Here is a 17,175-nt window from a genome sequence, read left to right on the forward strand (position 1 = left end):
TAATATTAATGGAATAAACCCACTTCTGAGAATGAGGCAAGGCTTGAGACTTGCTGTGACAATACAGGAAGAGAAGGCAGGGAAGAAAAAGATTGCCAGAAGCAGAAAATTGAACACATGGAGAAAGGAGAAGTCAAAGTGTGCGCAAGCATATTTTGATAAATATTAATGAATTGATTTGTATTTAGTTTTCTTAGATGATCTGTAAAGGCTTTAAACTGTCCAGCAATTTAATATTTTCCCCGTTGTAGAATTTCCCTTCACATTGCTTCCATAAGGCCTTTTCAGGATCAGTAAAATATTGATGGCTATGTCTTATACTGTCGTAGCACTGCTTCTGAGGTGGCTGTAATACTTGGCCTTTGGCATCCTGCCTGTTATGATTAATTTAGCCTTCAAAGGAATTTTAATCAAAGTATACAATTTATTGAATAGAGACAAGCAAGCAGCGCTGGATGCACGGGGGATCCTTCCGCCTAACGTGCATACCGTCATACGATACTACAGGGTTTATATTCAGTTACTTAATTAATAACAATTAGTAAAAACACGCCTAAGTTTACACTCTTTGGTCAGTGATAAGCATTCCACTTGCCGTTGGTCAGCCGTATTTAAATTAGCCACGCTTGCCATGTAGATGAGCACGCATGCTCTTTACAGGTGTGGGGGGGCAAGTCTTTTTGGTCCTGAATTGGGTCGGTGGTCGCAATCTCCCCCTGCCGGAATTACCTTTCCCCCAGTTTTCATGCTTCAGCGCCTCCTGAGCCAAGAAGTTCCCTGTTATCACTGCTGGCTGATTTGTGGCCTTCCCTTATCTTCTTTCTCTCCTTTGTAGCAAGATGTTTCCACTGTTAGTCCTTGAAGTTACTGAGTTGTATCCTTTTAGGAGGCCTCTTGACAGTGAAGCATTCATTGCTAATGCCGTCTTGTCTGGCCTAAGCATTATTTATTATCTTGTTAAAATTCTCAGATGTTAGTTTCTACTCCTAACTAAAATTCTTTCTTAACAATTAACTACACAAATTGTCAATCAACATCCCAACCATTAAGACAGTTAACAATTCAATTGAACACTGAACGGCCTCTCCGTTACACAAGCACAAACAGAACGGTCAAATGCTAGAGGGTCACACTTCACCGTGTGACTCTAGCATTGTTCCATATTGACACGAATCAGATGAACACATTTTACAATCCCTCATCTTTTCTTTTTATGGCATTGATTCGTGTTTTTGTTTCCAATCTAGTCAATACTTGCTGAATTGGTATCAGTTTTGGGTCTTCTTTTGTCTTTATTATCATCAAGGAATGAGTTTTCTTTTTCCTTGTTTCTGGATCAACAGGTATTGCAGTTATCTGCATTCCTTGTATAACCGAGTGTATTAGTCTAGTAAAACAGGGTATTAAACATGGAATTACTAACAGTCCTCCACATATCCCCAGTACAGCTATTCCAATTTTAGTAAGCCAATTACCATCCATAAAGTTCCACCCTAATTCTCCTAGATTGATTCCATTCCAAGTTTGAACTGGGACGTGTGCGATTTTCTTAATTTCTTTTACAAGTTCATTTATAGCTTTTCCTTCATCATCTATTTCTAGACAACAGTTACTAAGGTTAAATTCTCCACACACTCCTCCTTCTTGTGCTAGCAAATAATCCAAAGCTAAGCGGTTTTGATACAAAGCAGTTCTCATTTTGGTGTTCTGTTTTGCAATTAATCCAAGTGCATCTCCAGTCTTATTTACAACTATTTCTACCACAGCCTGTAATCTAATTATTTTATTTAACATATATATATTGGGGTCCTGTAGCCCCAAGATCCATCTTCTGCCCACGTAGCTGGATCATAATAAGCAATAATCCTCTCCGGAGGCCATTCATTATCTTTCCAATTTCCAATTTGTAAGCTCCGCTTATGACGTTTTTTTTTTGTTTTTTTTTTTGTTTTTTTTTTTTTTTTTTTCTTAACTCATCAGCCTCAACATACACTTGGACTCCCAGTTGCTCTCCCCGACTTATGGGTAACAGGAAAAAACTGGGTCTTATAGTTCCCATTACACAAGATCCTGTCCAATTCTTTGGCAAATATGCATAAGCCAGTTTGCCGCAAATCCAATACTGTCCTTCAGGAGTTGGCCAACCTTTTGGTATATTTGTTCCATTGGTCCAATTCTTAGATTGATCATTCATCTCCAGTGGGTTTCCCCACTTATCCCAATTGTTCTGAGTTTCATTCCATAGGTAACCTCCCTCACACTCTAGATTACCTACTGGTCTTCCATTGTCTTTTAGATTCTGCCAGCAACTCCTTCCAATTATACTCGTCTGAAGCACCCATTGTTGTTTCCTATTACCCTTTCCCATTGTTTTCCAGACTTGGGGGTTACTTATATTGCTCTCCATAGCCTCCCATGGCCATCGTTCACCCTGGTTTGTCCCACCACAAACATAACAATTGGTTACATTCAGTGACTTCGCAATGTTTTCAGCAAGATTTACAAATAGATTTTTAGCAACTGTGGGAATTTCATATTTTACCCCTGTTTCTATTTCATGATAAAATGCTATAACCTTACTTGTTCCAATTAGTCTTCCTACTTCCGAATTTGTTTTCATTTCTACCCAATATTGGTAAGGGAGTTCTTTTGGATCATAGCATACGGTCCTGTTACCTTCTCTGCATAAAGCATACTGGGTCAGATTATGAATGCAGCTTCCTATTTCCTGGCCTTTACAGTCGTAGACAGTATGATATACCAAAGCTTGGGAACTTATCCGTCCCCTTCTAGTGGTTATCACACATTGACTGCAGTTGTTTGTCACAGCCAGGGTTAAGGAACTCACCCCAAGCAGGACTAGAAGAGGTCCGGTAAGGGCCATAGTGATTGGCGGTCACGGCCCAAAGGGGTTGCAGCCCTTGGCAGACCTTTTCAAACCACAGCACCAGTTCCCTATCCGGTCTTGCCCTCTTCCATAATCTTAAGGGGTGTCCTTTCCTGAGTTACCTCAATGTATTTAAGGATTCGTATGCTATGTCTGAAAGAAATCCAGGGTATACCATGGATAGCCTATTGCTATTCCCAGGAACCAATATTTAACTGATCCTTGTTATTGACATATTGTCTCCCCTGATGGGTATTCATTTAGGAGCTTCTCCGTTTACCAATTCTACAGGAGTAGTCACAATAAAATTCCCACAGCAACTTAGCTTATGTTCCTTGACGATGTCCTCATCAGGTTCTTCTGATGGTTAGCTTAGTTTCTCCGGGTTCAGATGTGACTGTCCACTCCTTCACTGGACCTTTCACTCGCGACACATGTGTCCACCCTTTTTCAGCAGTTCTCACAGCCGTTTCTGTAGTTAATAAAACAAGGAAAGGTCCTTCCCAAAGGGGAGATAAGTTTCTTTCTTTCCATGTTTTTATTAGAACCTTATCTCCTGGTTCTAACTGATGAATTGCAAATCCTAAAGGTGGTGTCTGGGCCACCATCCCAATCTCCCTTAACTCTTTTAATCTTTTTCCAATGGTAATTATATATTTTTGGATACTATGGTCTTCAATTATATTATTCCCCAAAGGCATCCCTTGAAAGTAGGGCATGCCATATAACATCTCATATGGTGATAATCCAGTCTCACTGTATGGTTTAGTTCTTATATTTAACAGTGCCAATGGTAAGCATTTCGTCCAAGGCAATTGTGTCTCAATCATTAATTTAGCCAATTGTTGTTTTATTGTTTGATTCATTCTTTCTACTTTCCCCGAACTTTGTGGGTGCCATGGAGTGTGGTATTCCCACTGAATGCCTAAAGATTGACATAATAGTTTTATTATTCTGGAAGTAAAGTGTGTGCCCTGGTCAGAATCAATGTACTGGATTATCCCATATCTAGGTATCAAATGTTCCAATAAAATTTTTACCACCATCTGTGCTGTAGCCCGTGCTACAGGGTAAGCCTCTACCCATTGTGTCAAATGATGTATTATTACCAATAAATATTTTATTCTCCCTACTTTAGGTAGTTCAGTAAAATCTATTTGTACTTTCTCGAAAGGTCTGTAAGCTGTTTTTCTCCCTCCTATTGCTACTTGTCGAAACACTTTCTTATTTACCTTTTGACAAGTTAAGCATCCTTGTGTAATCTGCTTTGCTATTTCAAAAATCCCAATACAGCCAAATTGTTTAAGGAAATGATCACTTAACGCCTTTGTACCCCAATGTGTTTGCGCATGCAAACGTTCCAATATTTGTCTGGCATAGGCTTTCGGCAGAATTTCTCTCCGGTCAGGCAATATCCATTTTCCTTGTTCTAACTTAGCCCCTATTTTTTCCATTTTTATCTTTTCTTCAGGGGTAAACTTCTTCTCTTTCTCCTCCTGTGTTTTTTTGCTGATGTCCTCCTGTGTTTGTACTACATTAATTTTAGCGGCCCTAGTTCTCAGGGCTGCTTCCTGAGCCTCTTTATCCGCTAAATTATTCCCTCGAGTTCGGTAATCTAATCCTTTTTGGTGTCCTCTCACATGTACCACTGCTATTTCCTTTGGTTCTCTTAATGCTTTTAAAATTTTTACTATTAATTCTTGATGTATTAGATTTCTCCCGTGAGTATTAATTAAACCTCTTTCTTCCCAAATTTTCCCAAAAGTATGGACCACCCCATATGCGTATTTAGAATCTGTAAATATAGTCCCGCTTTTGCCTTTTAATAATTCCAGGGCCTTACAGAGGGCATACAGCTCACAAGCTTGAGCTGACCATGATGGACTCAGGGGTCCTGACTCCACAAGTTCTAGGTCCTTATTAATTATTGCATATCCTGATTTTCTTTTCCCTTCCACCACTCGGGAGGAACCATCTATAAATAGCACCTCCCCATCTTCCAACTCAGTATCCCTTAAATCTGGCCTCACCTTAGTCTGGGTCTCAATTACCTCTAAACAATTATGTTGTAATTCCTTCTCTGATGACTCTCCAAACAAAAATTGTGCTGGATTCTGGGCAGAAGTCACCCTCAATTCTAAATCAGGGGAGTCTACTAGTATTGCTTCATACTTTAGGATCCGGCTGTCTGTTAACCATTTTTCTGCCTTCTGCTGTAAAATATTTCTGACATTGTGTGGGGTATACACCTTTAAAGGAGCACTAAAAGTAATTTTTCGAACTTCCTCTATTAATAAGGCTGTGGCAACCAGAGCTTGGAGGCAAGCAGGCCATCCTCTGCTTACTGGATCAAGCAACTTAGAACAATACCCCACAGGTTTTTTGATTCCTGCCCAGTCCTGAGTAAGAACTCCATATGCTGTCTGGTTTGATGTATTTACAAAAAGATAGAAAGGTTTTTCTAAATCTGGGAGGCTCAATACAGGTGCTTGTATTAATGTCTTTTTTATTTCCTCGAATCTCTGGTCATCTTCTATGTACCACTTGAGTTGGTTATTAGTTAATTTCTCATATAGGAATTTTACCTTTTCACTATAATTTTCAAGCCACGGTCTACAGTATCCTAATAATCCCAATATTTGTCGAATTTCCTTTTTAGTTTGTGGGGGTCTCAAGGATAGAATCCTAGATATCCTATCAGGATCTAGCTTCTTCCTTCCTTTACTCAGCCAATGTCCTAAGTATTTTACTTCCTGTTCCACAAACTGTAGCTTTGATCGGGACACCTTCAATCCCTTCTCCCCCAGAAAATTTAACAATTTAATGGTGGCCTCTCGGGTCCTCTCTTCAGTTTCTCCTGCTACTAATAAATCATCCACATATTGTAATAATTTTACCTCCTTGGGTAATGTAAAATCTTGTAAGATTTTCTCTAAAGTTTGTCCAAATAGATTTGGTGACTCTGTAAACCCCTGTGGTAGCACAGTCCATCTTAATTGTTGTTTTCGTCCTGTTTCGGGGTCCTCCCACTCAAAGGCAAAATAATTTCTGGATTCCTCATCCAGAGGACAGGCCCAAAAAGCATCCTTTAAATCTATTACACTATACCAAGTATATCTAGGAGAAATATGACTCAGTAAAGTGTAAGGATTTGCCACCACAGGGAACTTAGTGATCGTTCGCTGATTTACAGCTCTTAAATCCTGTACCATTCTGTATGAGCCATCCGGCTTCTTTACAGGGAGGATGGGTGTATTATGGGGTGACATACATGGTTCCAAAGTTCCTTTTTCCAGAAGTCTGTCAACTACAGGTTTTAATCCTTTTCGGCCCTCCCTGGGTATAGGATATTGCTTGATTCTAATTGGGCGATAAGGATCTATAATTTGAACACTTATGGGGTCCATTTCTATCTTTCCAATTTCCCCTTCTTTATACCACACTGAGGGGTTAACAGCTTCTTCGTCTTTTTGTGTTAAAGTGTATAATTTAATCTGCAATTTATCTCCTTTACTCTGAATGCCCAAATTTAACTTCAAAATCAAATCCCTTCCTAATAAATTGTACTCCGCTTCAGGGAGCAAAAGTAAATCATTAAGGCAAATTTTCTTTTCTGTCTCTATTTCTACATCTTTCAAAATTGGTACTTTAAAAGGTTCTCCTTTTGCCCCAACTACAGACATATAGCTCTTCCCTTTTTCTATTCCTTTTGGAAGTTTTTGAATGGTTGATTTCTCAGCTCCTGTATCTACTAAAAATAAAACTTCCTCTTTATGGGGACCAATTAATAATTTTATCAAGGGCTCTGTTGATGTTGGAGTCCCCAGAAGATATAGCCCCTGACACCCCTATTCTTCTTTAAACATTCTCTCATCTTGTTCCCGTTTTCGGCAGTTCTTCTGAACGTGTCCTCTCTTGTTACAGTAGTAACAGACGGGAGTTGTAAATCTCTCTCGGTAAGGTTGTCGCGGGGGTGTCTGCTCTATTTTTTTTTCCCTTTTCTCTCCAGACGGAGTCTTATTTTTCTGACTTTCTCTTACTGCTGCTACAAAAATTTTTGCTTTTGCTTTCTGTTTTTCTTCATCCCTTCTAACATAAACTTTTTGGGCTTCTCTAAGTAACTCCTCTAATCCTCTTTCTTGCCAGTCTTCCAGCTTTTCTAATTTCCTTCTTATATCCCCCCAAGATTTAGCTACGAATTGTGTTCTAAGGATTGCGGTCCCAGCCACTGTATTCGGATCAATTCCAGAATACATTTGTAAGCTTTTCCTCAACCTCTCCAACCATTCTGTTGGAGATTCTTCTTTTCCTTGTTGTTCATTAAATGCTTTATTAATGTTTTGCCCTCGGGGAACCGCTTCCCTTATTCCCTGTATGATTAACGTTCTCAAATCCCTCATATTCTGTCTTCCTTGAGGTTGTTGATGATCCCAGTGGGGATCCACATTTGGCCATTTCTGATCTCCCGGGAGCCCTGCCTGATTCTGTCTTTCCCAAATCCTTATTCCAACTTGCCTAATCATTCCCCTTTCTTCAGCAGTAAATAGGATTCCTAAAATGGACTGTATTTCTTCCCAGGTATAAGTATTGGGGCCTAGGAATTGATCTAGTTTTTCAGATACTCCGAGGGGATCATCTAATAGGGTCCCCATTTCTTTCTTAAAGTTTCTTACATCTGTGGTATTTAATGGGACTGCCACAAACCCGATGCCTCCCTGATTGCCTCCGAGGGGTACCTCTCGTAAGGGATATAGACAAGCCCCCTCAGATACGGCAGTCCTACTTCTCGTACATGCAGCCGGTGGTTTATCTAATTCCGGTGCTGTTGGTGGGGGAGGCAGGGATAACGGTGGGACTGGTGGAGATACTACGGCCACTGGAGGGGAAGCCGCTGCCAGAGGTGAATTATTAGGATATGGGGGCGGCAGGTTATCCAGTGGTTCCCATTTATCATCTTTTTCCCTTCCTTTTTCATTTTTATCTCCTTCTTCTTCCTCAAAGTTTTCATCTCTTTTCTTTAATGTAAGTATTGAGGCTGGAAAAGGACGTGAAGTCCTGATCCATAATTCTGCATATTCACTTTCCTCCTGACTAAAAGGTTCCTTTGAATTAACATATATATTCAAGGCCTGGCAAATCCAGTCTTCAAAAGATCCAAAAACAGGCCAAAAGACAAGTGGTCTTAAAGGTTTCTTCGGCCATTCAACCATACAATATCGAACCAATTTTAATTTACTTTTTCCTTTTCTGGGGCCCCTTTCATTCCAATTTCTAATCATTATTCCCAATGGACTTTCTGATGGTATGTCTGGTAATTTGCTCCCTTTCTTCTGGTCCTGGGTCCTCGAATTTGTCTGACCCATCTAGGAATTTTACTGTGGCAATTCCTACAGCCCTTGGTTACCGGTAAGAGTGTCTTGCAGGGGGTTTAGGACCTATCACCCACCCACGAATCCTATAGGAATCGCTTCGGTCCTTCACCGGCCAAGTCCCTCGCGGGAGATTGGAACCGCGGTTAGAAGACCTCCACAATCACTTCAGAACTAGGTTCTGTCTCAGTCACACTCTTACACACACAGGCAACCGAATCCCACCCAACCAAACGGTATACAACCTAAATCCTTACGACTCCGTCGTCTTCGTTTGGATCTTCGCGCGCAGAATTACGGGCAAAACAAACTGCTGCAGCCGGCAAGGGAGCTTATAAAAATTAAATTCCTTGCTTGTCCCTGTTCGGGTTCAGGATGGCGTTAGCCCTGACCCAACCTGACCAGGAGCCACCGAATGGTGGGGCGCCCCTCCTAGATCAAGTCAGAATTCAGGAACCAAGACCATCCCGGACGAGCCCCCAATTGTTATGATTAATTTAGCCTTCAAAGGAATTTTAATCAAAGTATACAATTTATTGAATAGAGACAAGCAAGCAGCGCTGGATGCACGGGGGATCCTTCCGCCTAACGTGCATACCGTCATACGATACTACAGGGTTTATATTCAGTTACTTAATTAATAACAATTAGTAAAAACACGCCTAAGTTTACACTCTTTGGTCAGTGATAAGCATTCCACTTGCCGTTGGTCAGCCGTATTTAAATTAGCCACGCTTGCCATGTAGATGAGCACGCATGCTCTTTACAGGTGTGGGGGGGCAAGTCTTTTTGGTCCTGAATTGGGTCGGTGGTCGCAATCTCCCCCTGCCGGAATTACCTTTCCCCCAGTTTTCATGCTTCAGCGCCTCCTGAGCCAAGAAGTTCCCTGTTATCACTGCTGGCTGATTTGTGGCCTTCCCTTATCTTCTTTCTCTCCTTTGTAGCAAGATGTTTCCACTGTTAGTCCTTGAAGTTACTGAGTTGTATCCTTTTAGGAGGCCTCTTGACAGTGAAGCATTCATTGCTAATGCCGTCTTGTCTGGCCTAAGCATTATTTATTATCTTGTTAAAATTCTCAGATGTTAGTTTCTACTCCTAACTAAAATTCTTTCTTAACAATTAACTACACAAATTGTCAATCAACATCCCAACCATTAAGACAGTTAACAATTCAATTGAACACTGAACGGCCTCTCCGTTACACAAGCACAAACAGAACGGTCAAATGCTAGAGGGTCACACTTCACCGTGTGACTCTAGCATTGTTCCATATTGACACGAATCAGATGAACACATTTTACACTGCCTAACCACTCACCCAGGGCTGTGGCATCATGCCAGCATGACAGCACACCTGGTTATGTCTAACTGCTTAAACAGTGGATTAATTTTACCTAAGATGATCAAATGGTTTGTGCGAAATTATGCTGCACTGGTACATCTTAATATATTATTAACTAATTCTAAATTATTAAAAGAGAAAACAGTTTCAGTAGAAGACCTCATCTCGTCAGGTTTTAGTTGCATACTATTATCTATGGGAAAGCTCTAATAAAGACAGTGTAACACTCTCAGTCTCTCTTTCTTTAACAGCCCAGATGCTTGGTGCTGACACGTTCCTAGGATTTTTCTATATAAGATAGCTACAGCATGGCAGCTATTTTTAAAAAAGAGAGGAGCCTGAAACAAAACCTTATATCCAGAATGCACTACATCTAGCTCTAGATGTGAATATTTTTGCCTGGGGCACCATTTCTTTAAGGAGAGGTGCTCATGTAGTTTAATTTCTTGTTACATTCTATTGTATTCTATATGTAATGCTGGTATTCAAATACCCTTGCTTCAGACTTCCATTAAGATACCACTTTTATGTGTTGAAATCAAGCAGTTCTAATATAATTTATGAAAACCCTTCTACTAATGACAAGTAAATATATATTAATGATGTATTAATTGATGATTTTGTATAATTCCTCCTTTTTTCTTCATTATGATTTACTGGAAACCACTCTAAATCATGATGTGAAATACAGGCTGTATTTAGCAATTGTTTTTCTTACAATTGGTGATGTCAAACTCACAGTGAAGCCAATATGGATTTTAGCACGGCATCCAGTCCCCTGTTGCTGAATTCACTAAATATTTCTCTACTTAGGGAAATGTGATTTTATTTCATGTCAGAAGTGACCAAAATGACTAATTTCTGTAGCTTTTTTAGGCTGAACACAGTGTGCTAATTCATCACATAGTATGTTTACAATGCAGTAGAGAATACAGTTAAAATGCCTGTTAAAACGTGAAATATATGTTCCTGAGGAACAGCAGCTTTTCTGTTTTGTGCTATGAGTGTGTGCTGTCTGCCTATGTTGTAATTACAGCTTGGTGCTTGAAAAGTAAAAGCTTGGCAATTCACCAGCAAGCGAAGCCCGTTGTTTTCATGGTATTGAAGTTTTCTTTCTTATCATATTGTCACTGAGTATCAGTATCCAGCTTTGCCAAAGTATAAGGAGTATTGGTGCTAATAACGCGGGAATCCTGCATGTAGCTCAGGATCCTGATCTAAAGACAAAAATACATGTGCAGTCCCTTTCTTCAGGAGTACAAGAATAAAGCTGCTTCAACCAGACATTTCTTTTCTCATTTCTTTCATTGTCCTATTGACTCATGTTTTCTTGGTTCCCAGTAACCAGTGTTTACTTATCATCTTGCAGGTTTTAACAGAACTACTTCATGTCAAAGTTAGCTATAATCATACCTTAATAAAAACTGATGCATAGGGATTAGATTTTAGTAAGGGAAATTAAATTCTTAAAAACTTTTTTTTGTTCCTGAGTAGGAAGAGGAAATAGAGAAATATTTAAAAGCATCTTTGTTTCATAGTGCTATACAATCTTGCCAATAGTTTCCAAATGAGAAGCAGCTTACCAGTCCTTTTTTCTGTTTTGCAGAGAAATGATGAAGAGGCAGTTGTGGATAGAGGTGGAACTCGTTCCATTCTCAAAACACATTTTGAAAAGGAAGATCTAGAAGGTGAGAGATTGTTTTTCTGTGCATTACATTGTCTCTTTCTTCTGAAAGTACTGAAATGCAATTCCAATGTGTAGACTTCCTGATTTGAGCAGGGATGTAGAAGTGAACAAGAGAGTAAAATCTCATAATTTTTTTTAAAAAAGAGAAATACTTCTCATTTCTCACAGTGGTGGTTAGATACAGGTGACGGTGGAAGGAGTTTGCTAGTTTTCAGCGATCTATAATCAAGTCCTGTAAACATGCAGGTATGATTTTAGATAAGTCTGCCTTTAAGTTTCCCAATATGTAAATGCAAGCAGGAGTACATTTACATTTAGTACTTAAAATGGCTTCTGTATTTACAATCCTCATGTAGTTGCCTAGCCACATCTTCAGCTGAACAAGAACATTCTAGAGTGTCACAGATTGGACAGATACTTGATAATATACGCTGCAGAAACCACCTAACATCACCATGCAGAAGAAAGTGACAAGTTGTGAGAACTCTCTTATCATATTGGCCTAATAATTCAGACTCTCAGTCTCTGAGAGTCGCATTTCAGTTTGTTTAGTGGATGCCAAACTTATTCTGGTTGCTACTGTACTTACACTCTTGTGTTGAGGTGTGTCACCTCCCAAGTCATAATTATTGGGTGAAACTGAATTTCTGTTGCACACATGATATCCCATCCCTGAGACTAGAACTTGCCAATTTTAATAGTTAGCTTCTTGTGGTGGGACATGGAAGGTTCTTGCCTTTGTCACACAGAGCCGCAGGAACTTGCCAAAAGGAAGTACAAAGATCTGGGGGGTATTTCAGCATCCTACACTGAAAAGTTACCTGCCTGAGGTCTAAAGAGAGGTATCTTCATCTGTGTATGAGCCTGAGCTTTCTAAATGCCTACCTTTCATCATAATTTTTTTTCTTGCATTTCTCTCTGGCTGTATGAATTCTGTGTTCTCTGCTGTGTGATGGCCGTATCGATGATTTCGTGTGAACGTCAACATGATACACAGTAACTTCCTGTTGCTTCCCTTAGCAGTGCCTCAAAAAGTATACATGGCTGCATTTTGAAAGGGGCCTGGCTGTCTTAGTCTGTATGAGGTAGTCTTTCACAGAAGGATGTAAAATGTCACACAGTGTAGCATGTCTGAGGTAGGTAGCTCTCTGCTCAGTCTGGGTCAAGTCTGAGCGTGTGCGAGGGTAGATCTAAGGTAAGATGTTTCCAGGGTAGCATTTAGGGTTTTGGTATCTCCAGGGGTAAGTGGCTGCCAGTGGGTCAGGCTGGCAATGACAGTGTTGGATTTAGGCAAACAACCCCCTTTTTTTGAACCTTGCACGTAGTCTTCAGTCTCTTGATCACATCCTTGGACAAAGCTGAACTATTTTATCTGGTGTCCCTACAGAAACACGTAATAGAAGAATGGGGGCTCCCTGCCTTTCCTGCTTCATGATACTGACTCACAAGAGTGTTTTGTGGCGTGAGCCTAGCCCCAAAAAATGTCCTTTTGCCAAGTCATTTTACTGGTGATGGTAAGGTGGCATTTTAAAAATGAACAGCTTTCTGCGGAATAACATCTTTAAGCTCAGTCACGTGAGTAGGCTCAAGTGTGAAGGCAGTCATAATTACTATGATGTTCCACATGTGACTATATGGAACCTAAAGCCTCATCTCAAAGTTTGAACAAGTATGTAATTTTAAAGCTGTATTTAATTACTATTTTTACTCACCTTCCTATATGCGTAGAGTTGCTCCTGTGAGATGTCAGTGAAAATATTCTTTCAAAAAACTGCTCCTAGGACGTTATCAATAGAAGTCAGAACATGATAGTGACACCCCCCCCCAAATCTTTCCACGAATTAAAAATGTTTAGAATACTGAAAAATTCTGTAGTTAGCCAATGAGTCTGCTTTTCTTTAAAATCACACTGTTTCATAATGTTCTAACAAATTATTCAATTTAGAATCCTTCATAATGCAGTTAGCTTTCTCAGTTAAATTTCATGTCCACTCTAAAATCAGATTAGTGTGTCTTTAAATAGGTAATCACTGCATCCAGAAATACCAAGTGACATAAAATGATGTGAAGAGATTGTAAATTTTAATATCCAGTTGCTGTTAATAGCGTCTCCATTTGTTTCACAGCATATCTAGGCACTTCTCTGTCTGGAAACAGTGGATGTGACTCACAAATGTCACTGTCTTATCCAGTGTACATTGTGTTGGGTTTTGCTGAAAATGTACTTTTTCCTAATGACATAACAACTATAGAATATGAAATTATATAATCAGGTGCTAATTGCATACCTTAGTAAAAATCATATAATTAATTAATTGGTATTAAGTAATCAGCTCTTTGACAGACATTTAATTGGGTTTATGTTTTAAAAATGTAAATAGCTAGTTGCTGAATATTCTAGCAAAGACTAGTTTTGACAGAGTTTAAGTTTCAGTAGCACCGTATCAGCAACATTTCAAAAACTGCTCATATGAAGAACTAAAGGTTGTTTAAATCTGAAAATCAGTATTCGGTTTCTTCTGATTAAATCTTAAAGTTGTAAGTACTTTGCTATTTTTTAATTTTAGATTGCCAGCATTCAAATGTCAGAAATACTGGTTTAAATGTGTACTAAAATTTCCACCCAAAATTTCTTGGCTCAGCAGATACTTGTATTTGCATATTCTGGGGCGGCCATTGTGCAAATATATTGCAAGTCCATATCTTGCTGAAAGCATGAAAATACAATGGTTAATGCTGCTTGGAAGAACATCCACAAAACCAGAGTTTTGCTTCAGTCTCTCTAGATCAGTGTTTTCTTTCCCTGAGCAGTGTAGTAAAACTTTGGGAGGTAGGACAGGAACTGCAGTACTTACGGGAACCAAAGAGATGTGGTGCTCGTCTTTGTGCCAGTAATGATACTTGCAATGTGTACTTCCAGTTGTATCTTTTTGCTTAAGCTTTGTAGTGCTTCAGAGGTGGATTTTTTGCAGAGCTTTGACATTCAGATTTTCAGCATGAATGATTTTTCCACTAATTCATTTTTCGTGAGTTGTAAGGTCAAAATCAGTCACTAATACCAAACAGGTCATTTGTCTGACTGTTGCGTTAATGAAGGGACAGAGAAAGCATTTCTAAAGGCAAAACAAGTAGCTTGTCTCCCCTGGTTATAATCACATACTTGCATGTTATCTTTCAATGTGTGTACAGACGAAATTTGTACTGAAATATGCTTTTCATTTTATCGGTGGTGGAATTCCTAAATGAGAATTGGGCACTGATTCTGGACACCAAAGTACTTAACTGCAAAAGGACAGGCTGTACATGTACCTGTACTGGGAGCAGGTAGGTGAGTTTTCATAAACAGATGTGCACATCAACAAACAGTTGCACTCAGACAACATACTCGTTGTTGTCTCTGTCTGCCATTGCTTCAATGTATGTTCAGTACTACCAGTTTTCAGACAATACGGATATACCTACTTTTTCTCTCATAGATTAAAAATATTTGTATTCATCTGTACGTGCCTGGAGATATCAGATTCTCTCAGATCACATGCCGAGACCTTTGGACCATATAGATATGCAAAAGGATTGGCACTAAGTGCACTGTGACTAAGGTCTTTTGCTCATGCCCACTGTATCAGCTGAGAGTGAAAGTGACAGTTCTATGGCTGTCCTTGCTAGAGGTGGTCAGCTGCAGATCCTGGATTTTTGTGGCAGGATTTCAGAGCTGCCGTGGGTATTACTCTGGCCTGGTTTGAGAAGCAGCTTCAACAGGGAGAGGGCAGGAGATAGGATTGTTAGGCGGAGGTCCGGGCATGAATCGGGTGAACTCTGGCTCTGTTGGAGGAAATTGCAACATGATCCTTGATTCAGAGAAGTCAAGATTTTGCTTAGACTTCTTAATGTTTTATATATTTTTATCTGCCTAAGTGGCATGGGAAAAATTTGTCTCATGGGAAATCAAGTTTGCTATCTTTCATGTCTCTCAGGACACATTAAACACTGTATCCAGTATATAAATCACTGTATTTCAGAATATGCATTCTGACACTTTTGACAGAATTTAGATTATGTGGACTGATTACTGAAAGTCACAAAAGACTTCAAGCTAAATTAGGAAATAGACATCACTAGTGCAACACCATATATGATGAGAAGCTGAGGTTTTAAACTTAATAAACTAAAACTTAATTTGAAATGTTAGTGTGCTTGTAGAGATGTTTTGTATTTAACAACCTGGGTGAAGGTTACTTTTGATGATAGATGTCCTGCTGACCAAAAAAAGAGAAATAGCAGGGTATTTAATTATTCTTCTTAAAAATTGTTATTTTAGTTATTTCTTTTTAGATTTGTTCTAGCTTGTGACAGTAATGTAAAAATCATTTTAATGAAATTTTGATTATATACGGTTAAGATTAATATATGAAAAGCTCATTGTGATTGAACTCTAATCTCTGTATATAATTTCGTAAAAGTCTGAGTGGCTCCAGATATTGAAGTAGGCTTTTATTCTGAGAGACTGGGCATTTTTAAACAGAAATAATGTAATAGTGGACCTGTCTGCCACTGACATTATTTACCTGAAAATTAATAGGACCTAGCAGCTCACAGGACTGAAAAAACATAAATCTTATTAACCTGCTGGCCTTGATTCAGCCTTGCCCCCACGTAGAAGCAAGTCAGCTACTAATTCTGCTTGGCCAGACAGGAACATCAACCAAGGTCTCCCCTCCCTTTGGCTGCCAGGATGGTACAGCCTGTTGTAAATAATTTGTTACCCCATCAGTACGGATCCCCTGCTCCAAGCTTCCTTGCCTCTGCTTCCCTTGGGTGCCCCGTTCATGTTGATGTTCACTCTGACCTACATCATGCTCCTTGAGGCAACGTTCGTTAGACATAGAGGGGTAGAATATAAGTTGTGGAAGTAAAGGCTGGAGAGAGATTTGGGTTAGTCTATGCCTGTAACATCGGATGTGGTTGTATAGCTGTAGGTCTCTTAAAAATAACCATTTTGGCTTTACAAGCACAGAATTCTTTCATTTTGTTGCCTACCAAGTATTACATGCTCTGGCTTGTTCCATTTGTCATTTCTTAAGGCACATTTTTCTGTAGTGCCTCTCATTTAGTTTTATCTCCTTTTCCCTATGTCCCTCAGTATTCCTTGTGACCCTACTTTTCTCCTGAGCTGTGCTTACACTCTTGCCTTGGCAACTGCCTGGTTTGGTCCCTTCGCGTGGGTCTCTCGCCCCTTCCCAGGTGTTTCCATGTTTGTGGGAAATGGTTCACACTGAAGATTCATGAAGAACTCTGCATGACCCTTTCACAAAATCTCTTTGAAAGTTCACATGAAGAGTAATGAAATAATGAAAGCAAACAGGTTATCACATAGTGTTGGCTGAACGCTGCAGTCTTTTATTGATCATAAGCTTTGGGTTTTGAAGTTTGGCTTTGCTCTGAGCTTCACTAACAAGAAACCTTTTCAGTATTTGTGGGAACTAATATTTCCAAATATTTCACCGTGTGAAATTCTAATAAATGAAATAGGCATAAATGAACTGCATTATTGGTGAAAGCTGGAAAATTGCAGTTCAATTTTTAACATACAGTTGTGCTAGTACTGAGTTTGCATTTTCTTTTTTTGCTTGTTGCTAATCTAGAAATATAGGTCAAATTCTTCCCTCTGATAACCGCAGCTTCACCTTCCACCAGTGGAAAGTGTCTGTGTGTGTGTGTGTGTGTGTGTGTGTGTGTCTGAGAGGGTCCTTTCACATTCTGTGTCTGCTGACTTTTTTTCTAAGTCTGGTAAAGTCTGAGACCTGATCTTGTTACAGAACTGTGCACACACACCTCTGGACTCCTCTGGAGCAATGTAGGGGAAATAGGGAATGAACATAAGTGCAGTTAA

General features: G+C 39.5%; 1 protein-coding gene across 7 annotated transcripts in view; it reads left to right on the forward strand.

The window, feature by feature from the left end:
* SLC4A10 (solute carrier family 4 member 10) overlaps positions 1 to 17,175 on the forward strand; it is a 178,561-nt gene that overhangs the window by 58,761 nt on the left and 102,625 nt on the right. For all 7 annotated transcript variants that reach the window (XR_010372987.1, XM_064451464.1, XM_064451465.1 and 4 more), the window contains one exon: positions 11,205 to 11,286. Coding sequence is in view for 6 of the 7 variants with exons in the window: in XM_064451464.1 (XP_064307534.1) it covers positions 11,205 to 11,286 (82 nt within the window). In the remaining variant the exon portion in view is untranslated. The remainder of the gene's footprint in view (positions 1 to 11,204; positions 11,287 to 17,175) is intronic.

The sequence above is a fragment of the Phalacrocorax carbo genome, chromosome 5 (genome assembly GCF_963921805.1).
Source record: "Phalacrocorax carbo chromosome 5, bPhaCar2.1, whole genome shotgun sequence".
NCBI classification, from domain to species: Eukaryota; Metazoa; Chordata; class Aves; order Suliformes; family Phalacrocoracidae; genus Phalacrocorax; species Phalacrocorax carbo.